Here is a 21,226-nt window from a genome sequence, read left to right as displayed (position 1 = left end):
ACACATTCCATACACGAGAATACACACTCATACACATCGTGTAAATAAGTTATCAACAACATTAAAGGAAAAGTACAATTTCTTGTTAAGCTTTAAGACAATGGACCAAAATAAAACACTCGCATTGGGCACACTCACCGATAAAGGAAATAAATACATCATCATCAGGTAAGATCAACAATGACACATAACCAAACACTCACACATGCAAGACACAAAGGGAAAAGGCATACGCACATCTAAGCACAAAGAGTACATGACATTCAAGAATGCAAAAATGGAGTCATCACCATTATGAAATAAACAATATATTTTGTGTCCTACTCAAACTACATTAGGACTAAATACTAGAGAGATAATTAGGGAGTGTCATTATGAAACACAAAGAATAGCTATCAAATGGAACCGAGCACCCTTTCATACGAACAAGGATTCTCAATCATATAAGTAACACACTCCTAGAGAGAAGGTTTGTCTTCTCAAGTCATCCCCACCCTTTACAATCACTCATGGCATGCAAGGGGCAACCATTATATTGGTTAATTAATTACCCATGTTTAATTAGTTATCACTTGATTAATCAACCCTTGCACATGATTATTGCACACAAACACTTTGGGTCAGGTTCATAATGGGAGCCACTCCCATAACCTTCTCTAGTATCTATGTCTAAGGACCATCACATTCACCAACAAATGTGGCATAAAAACAATAATACACAATTTTCCATTTTCACATCATTTCACATCAATCATTTATTCTCACAACACGCGATCCAAATGGATCTCTTTTCAAAAACTACAAAATATACCTTTGTTTCCACGTAGTAATCTATCATAATTCATCTTAAATTCTTTTTTTCAATTTTCTAATTTTATTGGGTCCATCTTGTAGTGTGATGGTTAAGTGGTTGCATTGTTAATGGTGCACCCAAGGTTCAAATCCTTATTTGGCTCACACGGTGTTTAGGCCAATTATGGGCTATCATTGTGGATGTGTTACTAGTGGTAGGAGATATAAGGTGGAATGAGGAGGAGGATGTGTTGGTGGTGGAGGGTGTTAATACCAAGGAGAAGGAGGACGGTCGAGTGTTAATGTTGTATGTGTTGCTAGTGGTAGGAGATATAAAGTGGACGTGTAGGAGGAAGGGGACGTGTTGGTTGTGGAGGAGAGACAATAGGAGAATCAGATGGCCAAGTGTTCTTGCCAAAGAGAAGGAGGATGGTCGAGTTTTAATGCCAGGGATGAGGCCCCCCATTTGTAGCCTCACCTAGAGCTGGTCTAGGCTAAAAATTGTAGTGCTTTCACCAATCAACTTTTTTTTCCGAAGTTTACCAAAAACTAGAAAAAATTATGAAACTTCGTTAGCTTCAAATTTTGTCAAATTTTAAATTTTCAAAAAATAAAATAAAAATAAAGAAACCTTTTGGTTCTAAAAGTTCCCAATACCCCTCTTTTAACATAAAATTCACATTTTGATAGTTTGTTAAAATTTTTGGCATAGTAACCCATATTTTAAAAGTTTTACAAAATTTTCACATAATAAAATATATACCATTTAATTGAATGAAACAAAGTGCAATTTAGGGAAAGTGCAATTTAGGGTAATAACATCCTAGCAATGCTAATGCAAACTTTCAAAACATTCAAAATGGATTATAAATAAAGATTCAATAAAATACCTCACTTTTCACTCAATTGCAATGAATAGTTCTTTGGGCACATGCAATGAAAGCACACACAAATAGAGAAACCACTTTCTAATTCCTATCTAAACATAATTGATTCCATGCAATTCAGTGCCCAATTTCTCTCTCAATTAACCAATCAATTTTCCTCCAAAAGAGGGTTTTCTTCCTCTCAATTTTTCCCTCTAAAATGCTAAGCATAAAATGAATTCTATTTTATCCTTTTAAAACCCAACTTAATTTCACTTTTTTAAAAATAAAATAATTAAATATATCTTTTAATACCTCAAATTTATTTATTTTACCCTCATTAACTCAAACACACAATTAAGAAATACATATAATCCATATTTCAATTTCAACATTAAATTATAATTTTATAACCATAAAACTCATTTTAACATTTAAATTTATGAAAAAAAAGTAAAAATTCTTAAAACATAAAAACACTTGTTACTGAATGTCCACATAGGGGTTGGGGTTTCCAAAATGCTACCAACCACGATATTCGAGGTAATTGCTGAAAATAATAACGAGAAACCATACTCAAACCAAATACGATAGGTAAGGCTAAACAATAACGACCAATGTGACATCTCTCATGTACCACCATTGAGGTATAACTCGGACTCGTGGAGCGAAGTGAATAAATACGTTGTGCTTGTAATCACTTTAGAAATGTTAAGTGTACTTGTGCATGTTCATAATAGTCGAAGCATAACAAATTCATTCAATGGGGTCAATTATCAGATATATAACTTTTTTGCATTTATTTGATCTAAATCATGTTATCATTTAAAATTTCAACATCAATATCAATATCTCAAACATCATAAGCCCATGAACACATTTAATCCACATTTAAGAATATCTCTCACATCATTTGATTATGTCTATGATAAAAATTAAATATAATACCATCTCACATACATGACATGAAATATCATAATGAAAGAATACATCAACTCCTCACAAGGAACTTGGTATAATGTAATGCAAATAACACTAAAGGCTAACATGTTGAGAAACACCCTCTCGAACATGCGGGTGTCATAAAGGCACCATAAACACATTGAAACAAAGCATAGAATAATCACTCAGAAGAAAAATACGACTACAATCTATGCATCCCTAGATATGTTAGTTGAACCAAGCCAAGATCAACACATCTCCAAGTTGCAAATGGGAAGGCCATTAAATAAATAATTGAGCATACACAACTTGAGAAATCCTTAAACTACTAAATATCCTATTCCACTCAGTGTTGCAGTAAAAATATACATAAAATCAAATATTAATAATGATGTAGACCAACTTCCCTAGGAGCTCTTGCTTTGTAAAGGCCAACAAATCATCTTAACAACAAACTTGTAGATTCAAACATGTCTTATAAATGGGACTCTCGAAGAGATAGTAGATATTGTGCACACAGTTGGCTCTAAACCACCTAATTTACCTTTGTATGCCGTAATGTGATTTAATACTTATAATGATCCACCATGGAACCAAAATGACCCCAAATTATACCTATATACCTATATTGCTAGGTAATTATTGACAAATGCCATTATCATTGGCATGGACAATTACGATACATAAATCCCAAGGATTAACACTCAACAAAGTAATACTTGATATTGATAAAACAAAATGACAAGATTTAACTTTTATAGCTATATCTAGAGTTAAATCAATAAGGGACTTCAAATAGAACCACCATTCTCCTTTGATAGGATATTAAGAATGAAAAACAATCCATATACAATCATTACGAAAAGAGAAGAGTGCTTATTACATCTACTCTCAATATAGCGAGTTAAAGTACATAGGAATTAATGTAATATTTTGTATATACCTTTTCAATATGTTTGTTTTCATTACCATCTTCATACTATATGCTATATAAAAACAAATTGAATCACCATTCTCCTTTGATAGGATATTAAGAATGAAAAACAATCCATATACAATCATTACAAAAAGAGAAGAGTGCTTATTACATCTACTCTCAATATAGCGAGTTAAAGTACATAGGTTTTGATGTAATATTTTGTAAATAACTTTTCAATATGTTTGTTTTCATTACCATCTTCATACTATATGCTATACAAAAACAAATTCTAATCTAATATATTCACAATTTCATGGTCAATAGGTGCATCAGAACATTTATCTATGCTCCCAATTTTATATTTTCTTACACACTTTCTATTTATATATATATGACAATACCTTTATGATATACATCCACTAACTTCTTATCTAAATGCATAGGAACCAAATAAATGAACAAACAAAAACCTCAATTTAAAGCATTTGATGGAAACAAAAAAATTGTCAACTATATATCCAAAACAAAATTGATCATAATAAAATATTAAATATAAATATTTTTTAAATATTATAAATAATATGTACTTATTTCAAATTTATATACACCAACAAAAATATTTTGTATAAAAAATGATAAAAGTAAATTAATGTATCTTTTTCTTCATATATCAAATTCCACTGTTTGATTGCAAAAAGCTCAATTGGCCCCGCCTATGTCTCTCCAATTAAAGGGAAGACAGAGATTATCCAGCTGAAGGTTCTTCGTCCTGCCACGTAGGCTGTCTACGTTTCACACAAAAACGAAAGCTAATGTCAAGCAAAAAAAGGCGCGACATGGCGAATATAAAACTCATTCAATCAGAACTTTACAAAATGAAGATGCAAATTCGCTGTTGAACAAAGATTGCACGGCATCTTCAGAAACCAGCAGAATGTTCAAGTCGTATTGCTTCCAGTTGCAGGCTGTTGGGGCTAATGTTACGCGTACGAGCTCTGTGTTACGCCCAAATTCATCAAAGAAATGCAGGTTCTCTTCAATGATAGTTATAAGGGCATTAGGCAATAAACAGGTAAGCAATACGAGATCTTTGTTGTTATTAAATTTTGATTTTTTTGGGTTTCTAAGCTTTTCGTTATTTGAATTTTACATAAGGAAAGTTATACGACTTCGTTTTTCTTTTTAAGATTCTCGAAGACAAACTCTTCAATTGAATGCTTGCATCAAAAGCACAAATGGCTGTATATCGGCTGGTTTTTGAACCTGCTTTAGTTCAAAATCCCCAATTTAGTTCTATTGCAGACATGTATACAAAGAGTGTCTACGCCTGCTGGAGTTTGAAATCGGGTCCATTTTCATTTCAAGATTCTCGGGCTCAATAGACATAGGGTGTCTACCTGTGATGGGATTTTAATCCATGTCTTTTTTCTTTCCGAGATTCTTTGGCCCAAGCTCCCCAATTCAACTCAATTGCACACATACGCACAAAAATGCTTTATGCCTTCTGGTGTATGAACTCGGGTCTGGGTTCACTGGTTCAAACTGCCTATTCAAAACAGTTGCACAAATACACAAAGGAGGGGTCGGGCTCTATGCTCGCTGGATTCTGAAACCTAGGTCTGTGCCTTTTCAAGGTTCTGTGGCTCAAACTCTTCAATTCAATGTAATTGCACATTTACAAACGAAGGGTGTCTGTACCTGCTAGGGTGTTAAATTGGGTTTCTTTGCTTTTTAAGTTTCTTTGAATCAAACTCCTTGGTTCCACACAGTTTCACACTTACACAAAAATTGCTCCATGCATGCTGGGGTTTGGAATTGGGTCCATATTCACATCAAGATTCTGAGTCAAAGCTTTCTATTCCACACAATTGCACATGTGCACACAAAGGGCTCTACGCCTGCTGGGGTCTGAAACTGGGTCTGTTTTCTTTTCAAAAATCTGAGTCAAACATCCCGATCCAGACAGACATAGATGCAAAGAGCTCTACGCCTACTGGAATTTGAACTAAGGGCTGTTTACTATTCATTTTTTGTGAGCCACAGCTCTCCAATTCAACACAATTGCATACGTTCACACAGAGGGCTCTTCTCCTTGCAAGGTTTGAACCTACATCTTTTGTGTGGCCATACCTGGTCTCAGTCCGCGGAGATTCAAAATGTTGGACACTAATTATTTTGATGCAGTTACTTCAAGAAACTTCTAACATTGATCAACCTTAAGAATTTAGTCCAAGTATGTGCCACATCTCTTTTAAAGATGGCTCATACCCCTGATTTACCAAGCCAAAACAAAAATCTCTTGCGAAGCACACGTACACTATTCGGACAGCATGTTTATGCAAAGCTGCTCCTAATTTTTTCAGGACAAGAATTCTATCATGGTCAAGTACGAGTAAGAATGATTAAATTCTACAGATTTAAGAGCGACCAAACACTACAGGTTCATAAGCTTTATAAAAGTTCTCTGTGATGTTTTACAAAGCTTATTTTTGTTTGATTAAACTTCTAGACAAAGCTATCTTAATAGCTTATAGATGTGCAACAAATACAAGACCGAACAAATTGACCAATTATATTCTTGTATGCTGCAAAAGGATCATCATGATTTTTTATACACCAAACTTTTTCCCTTTTTTTAGTATGTGTTATGTGATTAAATGTTGTTTACTGCATGTTTACAATTCTTGTTGTGGTCAAGTTCCAGGTCATGTTTATATTTTTTCTTGGTACACCTTGGGTGAGTTTAACTTGGTTGCCTTCAACACGGGCTAGATTTAAATTTATCCCAAATGCATTTGTAACCATAGTTCACGCTCATTTGTACCCCATTATTGTATTTGTAAAAATGGATCATACTCAAATGTACTCGTAATCTTGTTTGTAAACATGGGTTATGCATGAATAAAACCACATGATTATTACACTGCAAACTCACACGTGTTATTGCAACAAGGGATTTGAATCTGGGTTGTGCTTTTAGAGTAGCCCCCATAAGCAAAGCTCCACACGGCAGAAGCCTTTGGGCTAGAATTATATTTATATTACATTCTACACATTTTGAAAATTAACTGTATTACTTGTAATGTTTGATGTTATATTTATATTTTTGAATTATTCTTTTAGAGGTTATTAATTTCTGTAGCATGGACAATTTGTAGGGTGCATATGACAGAATTTGGAATCTGGATAATCGGCAATGCTTTTTCCATTTAGGTGATGGAAGTGACTTACAAAGAATAAATTTGATTGCAAAGAAAGGGCTTAAACCAGTCAATAGATCACTAGTGCCCTTCAAGCTACGGCAATCCCTGTTTTCATCATCTGCTCTTGACAAGAAACAATTGGGTGCAGAGAGTGCACAAGAGACAAGTAAACAACCTAGCCTCTCTACAGAAGAACCTCGCCAGAATAACGGGGCATGGAAAGAAGAAGAATATCCCTCAGGTGAGTTTGAATACGAGAAGATTGAAGGATGGAACAGCTTTCTTGTAAAACTGAAGATGTTGATTGCATTGCCATGGGAACGGGTTAAGAAAGGGAGCGTGTTGAACATCAAGCTTCGAGGCCAGGTTTGAGTTTAAAGTTTACTTTTATGGCAATGACTAGTTAATTTAATCACAGAGTAATGCTTGTTTGCGGTTTCCTTATCTGTTCTTTTGTGTTTGTTATATTAAATTGTGTTGTGTTTCAAAACTATCAATTTGTGCACCTCCTCCCCTTAAACAATGAACTATTGCAAGCGGTTTATTCTTGTTAGAATAAATACATATTTTATTTATATTACATCATTGTAATAAATTTTTTAACAATAATATTAATGATCATAATTATTGCTAACAACCTTCATAGGTAGTTGTGAGTGGTTGGTTGGTTCTATTTTTAAGTGAAATTCTCAATTGTATTTATTCCACCTTTCATGAATAATACGCTGCTTAATGTTTGCCCAAATTCATTATGGTATCAGAACAATTGTTCATTCCTTCTGAAAGGCAGAGAGAGGGTTCAAGAAGCGTGTGTGAAAGAAACAAAGGTGGAAACTGAAGACAAGGCATGGGAGTTCACTGTTCTTCCTGTGTCTTAATGCCACCTCTCATATAAATCTTTTACGCAGTCCAAAAGAGCAAAGAGAGAACACATAACTCCTTCATTCTGTGCTGTCACCTAGTTGTGCTGCACCCACATAAAGCCTGCTGCAGTTGTGTGAAGATTTAAAAGCAAAGAAGTGGGCAGGTGCCAAATTGTGGAGGTTGAAAAGAAGCCTGCACATCAAAACAAAAGAACACTGCAAAGCCCGAGCCCTGTGTAATGCTATGCCAAAGGTTAAGCTGTGAAGAAAGAAGTCATGAAAAACTGAGGATGGAAGAGGTGCTGTCATATCTGCCATTTCAAACCCTAGCATTGCCCTTTCTGCTGTCTCTGTGATTTTCTTTGTCTATATGGAGATGATATGTGACATAGGAAGAGAATAACCCGAATGGTAAAGCACATCAGCAAAAAATGCCTCCGGAAAAACAAATCTTTAATGCTATAGAAAGCCTGTGAAAATCAGTGTCAAATATAAAACATTCTCTCTTGAAGGAACGCTCCATATGGTTAATTTTAATTTTTTTCTCATAATATCCCATTTTTCTAAAGCTGAAGGAGAAATAATTGTTTTTGTAAATAGGGGAGCCCAACCTTATTGAGTTGAAAAATTAAAAGTACTTGCAAACCATTCTTTCTCTATAGTTGCAAAAGTATTAAAAGTGAATACTAATATAGTTAAAATAAAAAATGGTAAACTATATTAATTTGTTTTGTTGCATTTAAGAAAAAAAAAAGCAACATAAGCTATTTCCTTGTTATGTTTCTATATGCGGTATACCCTTGCTATTGGCATGAATCATATCATTCTTGCTCTCATGGAAGGAATCGGTCAAGCTGGGGAGAATCTTGTGGACTACCCTCTTTGTGAGGAAGGAGATTCTTGTGTGTGAGAATGGTATTGTTGTTGAGCGGGGTTTGTGCCAATTGGTTCACTCATTTTGCAAGGAAGGAGTGCTTGATGGCAGACCATGGTGTTTAAGTGAGGTGTCAGTGTTGGTGTGCTGGGCCGTTGCTTGGCAAATCTTTGCAGAGGTGTGGTTGTCATGATTCTAATTTAGCTAGGTGGGTTATTGGCTCTAACTTTGTTTAGCTTGTCCTCATCAAAGAGACAAAAGGCATTAAGCCTCTGTTCTAATTCAACGAGCTCTTCCAAGAGGAATTCTTCTCGTGCATCTTTGTTTGTTTGCCTTTTGGATTTGTCTAAGGATGCTGCTTGTTCTTCATTGGGCGTTTCTTGTATTGATTGAGTTGCTGTGATCTTGCTTAAAATGGCCTCAATCCAGTTTTCCCTTACTCCAGAACACATTGGGCATGAAGAGTCAAGTGATATGGAGTGAAAACTTAAGAGAGTAGCTTTAACAAGTTTGTTTATCTTTGTTTGGTCGAATAATGGTTGATGTTTGATTGGCTTAGCTTGTTGAATTTGCTTGATTTGCTTTGATGTTGAGTTGTTTGCTAGTGAAGGTTTCCAAAACTTGTGAATGAGCCTACCATTTGCATTTTTATTGTTGGTTGTGATGAATGTAGTTCTAAAATGAATGTAGACAACTATCATTTTGTGCTTTTTCGGAAATAAATATTTTCAAGCGAACTAATTAACTAATGAATGGAAGAAGTTTCTTTTTGTAATTTCTAATCAAATGAATTGAATTTTCCTAAATGGAATCTCTACAGTTTATTCCGTGTTTTTCTGGTTTTCTGATTTGATGGAAGAATCTTGTTTTGATTTGATTGTTGAAGATGAATGAATCTTGTTTTCAAATGAGAATAACTTGTTTTGAATTGATAAAGCGCTTTGAAGCAAAATAAATTAAAGTAAATAAAAAATGATCTAAATCTAATTTAATCTAAACAAGCAATGTAAATCTAATATAATCTAGAAATCAATAACACAATCCAAATCTAACCAAGAATCAGCAACAAAATGTTTTAGTTGTAGGGAAAATTTGTGATCTGATTACTGTAAACTACTTATTGAAAGAAAGATTTGACATAAATAAATAAAATTAGGGAACATGTGTGAAGCTTCAATGGAGCTTCCTTGAAGTTGTAGTGACTTGTGTCTTTAGAGGATCCAATTTTTGTTGTCTTATCCTTTCTAGCTTCAGGAAGCTCCTCTTGATGGAAGTAGGGACGTGATGACTAAATGCTACAAAATATTAAAAATTACTCAGAAGTTAGTGTAATGTCGTAAATTGCACCCCGTGCAATTCCACGTCACATAGTGCCTCTTCTTTAAAGCCAAATTGGAGATATCCCCTTGGCTTCTACCTCATTCGTTCGCGTGGCTTGCTGAGTTACCCTTCTTGTCAACTTTCTCGATCATGTTGACTGTTTTACTCGGGGACACTTGCACATTGCGGAGACGTCCGTGTGATGTGGTAGTGTCCCGCAAGAATGCAGTCTGAAGGTGGCTGTTGGAGCATTACACCTGCTATTTCAGCAGCGTAATGCCTCCTTTTGCATCCATTGACGTTGGGATTCTGTCCAAGTTGGTATATCTTGCCTTTTTGGCCTTATTTGGTTCTCTTATCAATCTTTGGGAATTTTTGGGGACTCTCTCTTGATCTCTCTTGGCTATCTTGTGCTCTTGAACTCCGTTCTTGCTATTTTTTTCTACATCCCACACCTCACTTGTTCGTTGCACCTCCATTATTGTTGCGGCTTCATGCCTTCGAGGGATTTGTGCTCATCTTCACTCCAACAAGCTGTCGCTTCTTGGTGTTGAAGGGGAGTTTCTTCTCTCTTTCATTGCATTTCTCATTTGTTTATCTTTGTTTAGCATATCATTCGTATCATCTTCTATTATCATTTCTTTTATTATTGTTTATCAACTAATCTATCTTGGCTGTTCGTGGAGGTGGAAACATCTAAATGGGGGTTTGACTACGACAAGCCTCTAAATCACAGCCCCAACATTTTCTCTCTGTTTTTCTGTGTGTAGGTTTGGCATAGGAAGAAGTTATGTTTGCTGGAAGCTTCATTTGCTAGACTTTTGTGAAACTTCTTCCCCTTTGTCATTTTGTTATTTCCTTATAACTAGTTGTTAGCTTTCTGCTGTTGTTTTCATCACATTAAATAGTTGGAATTTGTACCTGCTTGCTGTTGGACACTCTGGTACGGTCTCTATACTCTGTCCGTACAGGACGCCAGCGCACTGTGCTGTCGTCCACGATCTGCATGTGTGTCCTGGATAGAGAGCTCATAGAGTCTACACGATGACCTCTGTAACCTGTGCTTTTGGGTTCTATAGTCAAAATGTTTTTATTTGTCAACAATAATTAGTTTTGTACTTTCATTTAATTCTAGTGAGTTAACTTAAAGGTCTGAGGACTTCGAAGGTTGCTTCAAGTGGAGAGGAGGTTAGTGAGTCCTTGAGAGGCTTAACCACTTTTCGTAGCAGTTCACTTTTCCCACTCTACATTTTGGTGAACTCAACGTGAACTCGCCTCTTCTATGATTTTGGTTTAAAAAATTTGTAATTTTTTTTTCGTAAACTTGAACAATTCAGTGCTTGTGTCGGTGTTGACGTGTATTTTGTACACAATCATACACAGAATAAAATACCCAAAGGCATCTTATCCTCTCTTGAATAAAGTCGCTAACTGCTGAAGATATCGCAAGAAGGATCAGTTAGGATGACACCAATGTTCTTTTTAGTAGGGTCTCTACGTGTGGATAAGCACCAGTGGTCGTTGTGATTGCTGTGTCATCAGGGGGCCTTACGTCGCCGAAGATTTTTCCTAAACTAAACAAACTTTCAAAAAATACCAAAAGAGTAGGGTTTGCGAGAGGTCTAATCTAATCTAACCCTAAGAATGACTTAATGTGGACAAGGCTTGGTGAGATTCTACCAACTTCAATATTGCCATAAATTAACAACTCAATTGAAATTGATGCGATCTTCTAAGGTAATAAATGATTTTTCAATACATCAAAGATCAAGGACACTACCACGAAGGTACATATCCAAGATACAACAACGATTGAAGGTTTAAGCGATTCAAGTTGATCCAGTTGACCACGCAAGGCGTTCCTACAATCAGCAAGAAGCTAGTGGTTTGGAAAGCGAATCCTACCAAAGATCAAGTCCAACACTTTGTCCTTCGAATTAACACACTACTTTGATTGAGAATGATTCAAGAAAATGAACAACCATGAAGATAACCACGAGAATTGCAATAAAACACCATAACTTCAATATTTTATTGATCTCAAAGCCATCATGAACAACAATTGTTTGAAATTCCTTCTTCAAAGCTCAATCTTGCTACAAAAGTAAATTGCTTCTAATCACTCTAATTTCTCCTTAATCTCTAATTTTTTCTAGTTCTAGTTTTCTAGTTTCAAAATGAAAAGAAATGAGGGTATATATAGCATCCTCAATTACAATGAACGGTCCAGATCGAAAGAAGATCAATGGCCAAGATTATGACACCTAAACCCTAATTAGGGTTTATTACAACCATTACATAACATTTAATGCTTGACCAATGATAAATTTGGATTGCTTGGACACATGTCCTCTCTAGAAATTTCCACCAATGGATAGCTAGGGTAGGTACATCGGAGTTTGTGCCACCTTCTATGAATTAGGTACATTGAACCTGGACATTGTTGAGGTGGACCAATCCGACTGGAGGAGTGATGACTAGGATGCCACCTCGTCTGACACTTGTAGCTTGGTAGATATTCAATTTGATGTCGTTGAGAAGCTATCTTTAATTAACTCTCGTTTTAACTCCTTCTATCCTTGATTTGCAGGATGATTGATGTACCTCGCCTTGGAAGGCTGGATTGGAAGAGGTTGCCTTGTCAACGCTAGACTGGAGGAGGTTGCCCTTATCTTTACTTGATCGTCCTTGATGAGACCGTCCTTGATCTGGCTTGATTTTCCTTGAGGGGAGAGTCTTTCGACTTGTGGATCTTTCGAGCTTGGGAGTCGCCATCTTGGTACCTACACAACATTTCACAATAAGTAATAGATTTTGCAATGTATAAACATAGATTTAGAGATTAAATTTAGGAAACTTCATGATAAGTCTTTGAGTTATCATTTCCTAAATATGATCGAGCTACTGAAATTCAAAATTTCAAAATTCAAAATTTAAGGCTATGACGATCAAAATTCAAAATTAAGGCAAGGGATCACATCGCCATACCTTACTTGAAAGCTAACTCTAAAATGCAAAATTAAGAAATTCGCCTAGGCAAAAATCAATGTCTGATGACTTCAAAGTGATCTTTTTCAAACGAACGTCCTCCTTAGCAACTTTGCCACCTTTGGGGGGTCTTCAATGTCTTGATGGCAAGTTCGCTCAACTCCAACCAAACTTCGCACTCCTTTTGATGATGTTCGCACCTTGTCTCCTTGATGAAATTCGCACTCCTCTCTAATGATAATTTCGCACTTCCTTGTCTTCTCCAAATCGCATGCAAATGAAGGTTGAATGATGATTTGAAAATGAAATAATTTACCTCCCCTTTATAGGCGCTTGCCCTTTCAATTACCTCCAGGCCGACTTGGTAAAATAAGGTAATTAAAAACAAATTTTAAATAAAATTAAGGGCCGACTTTATAAAATAAAGCAAATAAAACCCAAGCGCCCCAATTTTTATTTAAAATAATAATTAATTCATTTAATGCCTTCGTTTTTAATTAATTGGATTTTTTAAAGGCAAAAAAATAATTAATTAAATGTCCAAGCGCAAATTTTAAATGCTAACTTTAATTGAATATTCAAATTTTATTGATTTTAGCATTTAATAAAATTCAAAAATGTTATTAGCGCCAAAATTTGGGGGATGGAAAAATACAAACCATATTGCTCTGGTCCCTGGGAGAGGGACAGGAGCGAATTAGCTTTTTAGCCTTGATTCTTTTGTCTTTTACGTTCAAAACTACCTTCTCCACGTGCAAACTAGCACCTTCGTTGGGTTTCTCGAGCTTGATTGATTCAACTTTGTGGATAAATGCCTCTTAAGGTCAATATCGCCCTGGTCCCTTGGTGAGGGACAGGAGCGAACCTTGTGTTCTCCTTAATCCTTGTTTCTTTGGTCACCAATTTTCATCACTAGGCAAGTAACAACGTTACCCCTTCACTCCACGCATACTTTACTTGGCTTTTACAAAGCACATTTGATGTTTGAAGGATTTTCGCCCTGGTCCCTTGGTGAGGGACAGGAGCGATCCTTGTGTTCTAGCCAAAATTCGTCATCTCTTAACCTTAGCTTCTTGCTCATCACCTTCCAAATGACATTTTCAACCTTGTATAATCTTGCTTTGACGTGATCTTTTGGGACGAATGATTGATTTAATTAATATCGCCCTGGTCCTTGACTGAAGTACAGGAGCGATATTGTCTCCTTGCTCAAGTTGATCACTTTTTGACGTTTGATTTCTCGCATATCACCTTCTCAAGAACACTTTTGCCCTTGTGCAACCTTGTACGTCCTTGCCTTGACGTGATTTTTGAAAGAACTGGCTAGTGTAGTGAATATCGCCCTGGTCCTTGCCTGAAGGACAGGAGCGATCCTTGGTGTCCTGGGCTCATCCTTGTTTCTATCAACTCGCAAACGCCTTCACAGTGTAAAACAATGTCCTTTGGTCCTTCTTGAACATTTGAAATGTGATTAACATTCAAAACTTGAACCCCCATAGAGATTTTGCTCTGGTCCCTGACTGAGGGACAGGAGCGAATTTGGGCATATCGTGCAAATCCTTCATCTTTGGCGATCTTTGTAACTTCATTCTTTGTCGAGGCGTTCCAGACATCATTGCTTCCTTGTACCCTGACTTGGAGTGATTTAAAACTTGGAGGAAAAGCCACATAACTAATATTTCGCCCTGGTCCCTGGCTGAGGGACAGGAGCGAATTTACACTTGTAGGCTCAATCGTGCTTTGCTAACTTCCAAATTTATCTTCAACGGATTCGTTGTGCCCCCTTTCACTTATCCTTGGCATGGCATTTGTTTCAACTTGGTGAGAAATTGGTCTAAGGCAGAAATCGCTCTGGTCCCTGACTGAGGGACAGGAGCGCCTAGGCAAATATGGGCCTCGCTTCGGTGTTTTACAATCTTCAAATTATCTTCAATGGGTTCGTTACACCCTCTTTACTTGCTTCAAACTTAATCTTCACTTGATCTTCGCCCAAATTTTGCCCTATAAGGAAATTCGCTCTGGTCCCTGGGAGAGGGACGGGAGCTAACATCAAATTTCGCCCTGGTCCCTGGCAGAGTGACAGGAGCGATTTTGCTTCTAGAGTCCATTTTCCTTACGTCGGCAGTTTCAAGTTATATTCAACTGATAAAGTGCACTTCCTTGGTTCTCCTCAAATCGCGAAATTTGTTGAAATCTTGCAAGGACAAGGCAATGTTGGATTTTAAGCTCCGGTCCTTCAGTGAGGGACAGGAGCGATTTTTGCTCCTGGCACATTTCCATGTTCGTGAAATTCTTCAAATTATATTCAACGGAAAGAACATGCCTCCCTTTATCTCTTCCAATCCAAAAATCGTCTTGATCCTACGAGGACAGTAAAATTTTGAGAAACAAGCTCCGGTCCTTCAGTGAGGGACAGGAGCGATTTGTCTTCCACAGGCCAAAATATCACGATTTCAAGGGTTTAATCACTTCACAAGGCAAAGTTAGGTCATTTCCAATACCCGGGATCAATCATCAAAATTCCAAAATTTGGTCAAAATCATTCAATCATACAAGATTCCATAACTCATCATCAACACTTAGGCAAAAATTGGACTCTGCATCAAAATTCCGACTGAACCTAGACCAACTCACTTGACCACCTGACGAATTCACCTTATTCAAAATTGCATCCTACGGGAGGAAGCTCAAAAGGCTCTCAAGATTGACTGGATTCTGGCCTGAAAACACTAAAACGGGAACCCTAAGGCTTGACCCTAGTCCAGACGACTGACATACTAAACCAAAACCCTAAAAAGCAGAGAGAAAGGCAAGCACAAACGAGCAAAAAGAGGGGGTCCCCATTTTAATGGGGCGATGTGTGAAATGGTCACAACAGTCGGGTTCCTCTTTTGCATGCTTTCGAAGTTGTTGAAGTGTTGTGAGGCTTGTTTATGAGCTTTACGACCCATATTGCTTTTGAGGTTATTGCGAGGAGAACTTCTAGACCTAGCATTCCACCAGATTGCTACAGTCCTACGAGACCTGGCCCAATGTCTTAGAAATTGCAAATCCTAACGATCCTTGTGCTTCTCGTCCCTTGCCTAAGTATTTTTTTTTGATCGATAAATAGCTGGTAGGGCCAGCACCTATATTGATTATCAAAAAAAGCTTACAAAATGGAGGTGTCTAGATACTGTTATCCTCCCTGTCCTGAGAAAATATCAAATTCATGATTACATTTTGGATTTAATAGTAACTGTAGCTACCCGGTTTTCCCTAATAACATATACCCCCATTCTCCATCCACAATAATAGCAAAACTGGACTGGAGAAACCCAAGCTACTATACCTACAACAAAAGCTATTGATATCATATATGTCCGCACCATACCCACAGTAATATTCACTAACATAAAGAAAGAAAAAAGGCCTTATCTCAAATACCTCTGACGAGCTTTGCGTGTCCTCCTGCATTCTCTTTGCAGCTAGAGCCCTTGCAACCACTGGACAGGCCCGTCCGCACCTGGAGTGGGCCTCACCCGCCACAATCTCCTCACCCGCCACAATCTCTTCGATGTGTCTTCCATCATTTGGAATCCATAGCTCCCTTGCACCCAATCCCCAGTCATTCCCCTCAGCTTCAACACCATGCTTATCCACCCTGATACCCCTTCGCCCCAGAAGCCCTTCCTCCCTTACAAACTGCCCCAACTTAAATTCTTAGGCCTTGCTAGACTCTTCATCACATATAGCAAGAATATCAGATTCCGATGCCTTTCCAGGCAACTGTTATTGAAATTTTCCAATTCCATATTCTGGACCACCGGAAATTTCCTTACTTCTCTCCCTTTGCGCAAAGCCATATAATACTGGTGGGCCAAAGGAATTCGTTTTTGATCATCTATATTGTCTAACACCGCATCGATTTCCCCTAGAAAAGCGCAATGAAAAATCATTTGGCAAACCTTCTTTGTCCTTGGTTTGTAGACTCCCATCTGGATGCACAACTCTAGAAACATGGCCGGAATGTTTGAATTCACCCTGAATTTGTGTTGTGCTTGCATAAATTTGGTTCCCAGAAACTTCTTTACTGTGTGAATGATCAGAGGATGGCTTGATTCCATCACCATTAAAAGCCTCTTCTTTGAGATTCCTCCCAAAAACGCTATCTGTTGTTTATTTGCTTCAAGGAGAATAGGAGTGTCCATATTGCTTCTCTACTAAATTCCTGAAGACCTGATTGAGATGAAACTATCAAAACTCCTGATTTGCCCCCAATAAATAAACAACTTCGAAAGGGCCGCTCGCGAGTAATTAATACATGGCATGATAGTTGCAATGTCCCAAGACGTTCTCCAATAACACGAAATTTCCTAATTCCTCATGATTTCACGAAATTTATTTTTATGTACTCCCAAATCTATGCCACCTTAGGAAATGATTGCGTACATCACTCACATAACTCCCTCTTATTACATTTTTAATTGTCATGTTATATGACATGTGTTGTACCCATCAAATTGGCCTTTCGAATCCCATCACCGTCCTTTCGGTTCAAAAATGTGCGATTCCACATGAATTGCCATTATTATTGTTAGTTGTCCAAATGCTCCAGTTTTTTGAATCACAAACCTTTGTCATATGACATGACATATTTCATAACACTCAGACTTCCGTGCCGCCTGTTTTGCCAATTCATCTACCAACTCATTACCTTCCCTGAATACGTGACTTACTTTGAATTCTGTGAACTCACTTGGTGTCTCAACAATGGTTTCCAGCCATCTTTGGAGTTGCCAACATATCGATGTCTTGTTTCTGATAGCATTGATTATTAACAACGAGTCTCCTTCCAGGTGTACTCTCTTGGCACCCAAGCTTTTTCCCAATTCTATACCTTTCAGTGCCGCTCAAATTTCAGCGACATTGTTCGTTGCTATCCCAATAAACTCAACTATTTTCCCTCAAATTGCACCCTGATCATCACGAGCCATGTAGGCTATCCCCGCTGGCCTGGGATTACCACAGGAAGCCCCATCAAAGTTTATTTTGACCCATCCCTTATCAAGGACCTGCCATGTTGTTGCCTTCCGTAGATTCTTCGAGCTGTCCTTCTTGCCAATATCTTGGCCTTTCAGAATCATTAGTCTAGGAATTTTTTCCTTTAGTTCATTGCCTTTATTTGTGAAGACATTGTTCTTTTTTGATTTTCTCTTAATTGCCTCATTCACAAGTTCAACTATAGAGACTTCCACCTTTTTGACTAGTGCTTCCCTCGACATTGCCTGTCTTTGAAGGTTCTACGATTCCTCTCCTTCCATAGCTCCCACACTACTGTTGAAGGGAGAACTTGCCAAATGTTGATAAACATGCCTTTGTACACACTGCTCAACTAGGAGACAAACCTATCCTTTAGACTCAAGGGCTCCGCGTGTAGGAAATTCAACTTCCCAAGCATGGCTTTCCAACAAAATTTAACATAAGGGCAGGTCCATAACAGGTGATCAACCTTTTCTGCGTTATTCTTATAGAGAATGCATTTGTTGGGCCCTTTGAATCCATTTTTTCCAACCTATCCTGAGTCAATATTCTGTTCTGAATGGCTAACCAGGAGAAAACTCCAACTTTATGTAGTATGTCTTTCCCCCATAGGAGCTTGGTAGGCCATTGCGTGATGTTTTCCGCAACTTCCTTGATTCTGTACCCAATTTTCCCTTTGTACTCCCCATCTCTAGATGCGCACCACCTGATCTTGTCATTTGTGTGTGCCACCGGTATAACCCTTTACTTTAGGATACTTGGCAAAGTGTCTTTCTGTGCTTGAGGTGCATTGATATCCTCCATAGATTTCCAACACCATCTTTCCATGCCGTCAATTCTTACAACACCACCATAATAGCATACCTTTTTCCCCGATACGTTAGTAGTTTCCAACCTAATCTTCTGAAGATTAGTGAGGTTGCATAGTTTTGGATGCCCATCCTAGGAGTCTTCCCAAAAGGAGGCCAAATTGCCACCATGAATTTCCCATGTAGTATGTTTTGAGATGATCTCCCTACTATCATACCCAAAGTTCCATATGGTGGATCCCTTCGGAGGATTGCAGATTTTCAATATACTGATAAGGTCATCTGAATCCAAGTATTTCTTCCTTAAAATCCTAGCCCACTTTTGATTACTCTTCGACATCATCCATGCCAATTTAGCCCCTAGTGCTGCATTCATAATCTTGATTTGTCTAATTCCTGCACCCCCAGCCTCATGGGGCCTACATACTTTCGCCCAGGCCAAAAGAGATTGATTCTGAGTGTCCCGACGCCCATTCCAAAAGAATTTGCGCATAATTATGTTCAAACTATCTTCCACCGAGGTTGATAGTTTCAAGCATGACATTGAGTATATTGGGATTGCAGATAGAATCGCCTTGACCATCAACAACCTCCCTACAGTTGAGAGCCATTTCCCTTTCCACATCTCCATTTTTCTCCTACAATTTTCCAGCAGCTCATCCTAATAACATTTTTTGTTGATACCCCCAAACAATGGTAACCCTAGAAATTTGCCAGGCAGACTTGCGACTCTTATACCTAATGTCCTTTCTATATCCCGTTGCAGACTTGGCTGTACATTCAGAAAGAAGACTTCTGATTTCTTCCAATTAATCGATTGGCTTGAGACTCTGCTGTATTTGTTCAATAAGGATCTAATTCCCCTAGCCTCTCCCCTTGATGCTTCCCCAAACAGTATCGTATCATCAGCAAATTGTTGATGAGTGATTGGCTCCACCCCTAGGGTTATCTCCAACCCTACTCACTTCCCTTCTAACCTTGCTTGAGACATGCTCCTTCCTAGTGCCTCTGCCATGATGATGAAAAGAAAGGGCGACGGGGGATCACCTTGTCTTATGCCCCTAGTCGTACTAAAGAAACCATTAGCTACTCCATTAATTAGAATTGAGAATTTCAGGGTTTTAATGCAACATCTAACCCAATCAACCCATTTCCTATCAAACCTAAATCTGATAAGGACCTCCACCAGAAAGCTCCTATCCACCAAATCATAAGCCTTTAAAATGTCTAGCTTGATTATCATATTGGGTTTCCTCAATTTCCTAGTTGTGTGAACTGCTTCATGTGCCACAATAATGCCTTCTGCAATTGATCTGCCTGGAGCAAATCCACTTTGTTCCTCTGAAATGGTTTTACCAATAACCTTCTTTAGCCTAGTTGCAATGATTTTGGTGATAATCTTATAAAAGGTATTGCACAACACTATTGGCCTATAATCATTCATGCATCTTTTTTCTTCGGGATAAGGGCAATAAAGGTATGGTTGATCCCCCCCAAGGATAGTCATTTTCTTCCTTGATTCCTCAACCGCCAATAAAAGGTCCTTTAGGATTTCCCAGTAGATCTGATAAAAGCATGTAGGAAATCCATCTGGTCCTGGAGCTTTATCTGGTGCTAGTTGGAAGGTTGCCTTATGAAGTTCATCCACCCCAACCGGTTTATATAGCTCCTTGTGCTCTGTTTCTGAGATCAGACCTGGGATTTGACTGAGAATGTCTAACCGGTCCGAACCTTGATTTTGAGACTGATTACTCTGGTTCAGAAGCTTCTAAAAGAACCTGATCGCTTCCTGACTGATCTCTTCCTTTGACCGTGCCAAAGATCCATCCTCCTTAATCAACTCAGAGATTCTGTTCCTATTCCTATTGACAACTGCTGAATTGTGAAAAAATTTGGTGTTTCTATCCCCCTCTCTGAGCCAAATCTCCCTTGATTTTTGCCTCCAGAACAGCTGTTCTCTGGCAAGGATTTCTACTTGTTCGGCCTTTAGAGCCTACTCCTTCCTAAAGTCGTCTTCCCTCATACCATTTGCTATGGCCCATTCATTTAGAACCCTCAATTCTAATTAATTGATATAAAATTCGACATATTTTGGTGTTAGGTGTTCTGGAGGCAAATTATTTTTTAAGCCCAGGCCGTACGGCCTCAGGCACGTTGATCGAGGCAGTTTTTTTTAATGGGTGTTCGTTTTTTAAAATTTTTTTTTTTGCTTTTGATTTTAAAAAAAAAACGCAGGTTTTTTTTTCTAAAAAAGAGGGCAAATTTTTGGGTACTTGGAGGGTACAACCTTGCGGGCCCCTTGTCCCCTGCTGTGTTGTTGGTTGCTTGCTACTTTGCCCTGTCCGTGGACCCCTGCAGGGCTCGTGGTCCTCTCCCCATCGGTCGTCGCCGCTCGGAAACATCACCCACTGGCCCACTCCGCCTCTCGGCCGCCTTGCTCCCGCCGGCCACTGGTCGCCCGATTGCCGCCCCTGTACCACTCTCGCGTTGCCCAGGAGCCGCCGACCCGTTTCCGACGATCGAGATTTTTTGCTGGGCACCAAATTTTTTTTTCGACGAGTTTTTTCCAGGCATATTGGTTTTTTGGGTGTTGATGGCCATATGGTCGTCAAATTTATGCTCACAGAC

General features: G+C 38.1%; 1 protein-coding gene across 1 annotated transcript in view; it reads left to right on the top strand.

Annotated features, from left to right (window-relative positions):
• Nucleotides 1–4,306: 4,306 nt before the first annotated feature.
• The window catches only part of LOC131062762 (serine protease SPPA, chloroplastic), a 262,705-nt gene continuing 245,785 nt past the window's right edge, over nucleotides 4,307–21,226 (top strand). Inside the window, exons 1-2 of the mRNA XM_057996482.2 lie at nucleotides 4,307–4,591; nucleotides 6,678–7,088. Of these exons, the coding sequence (XP_057852465.2) occupies nucleotides 4,454–4,591; nucleotides 6,678–7,088 (549 nt within the window). The 5' untranslated portion in view covers nucleotides 4,307–4,453. The remainder of the gene's footprint in view (nucleotides 4,592–6,677; nucleotides 7,089–21,226) is intronic.

The sequence above is a fragment of the Cryptomeria japonica genome, chromosome 9 (assembly GCF_030272615.1).
Source record: "Cryptomeria japonica chromosome 9, Sugi_1.0, whole genome shotgun sequence".
Classification (NCBI taxonomy): Eukaryota; Viridiplantae; Streptophyta; class Pinopsida; order Cupressales; family Cupressaceae; genus Cryptomeria; species Cryptomeria japonica.
Note: the sequence above shows the minus strand (reverse complement) of the source record. Positions and strands in the feature narration are given on the sequence as shown.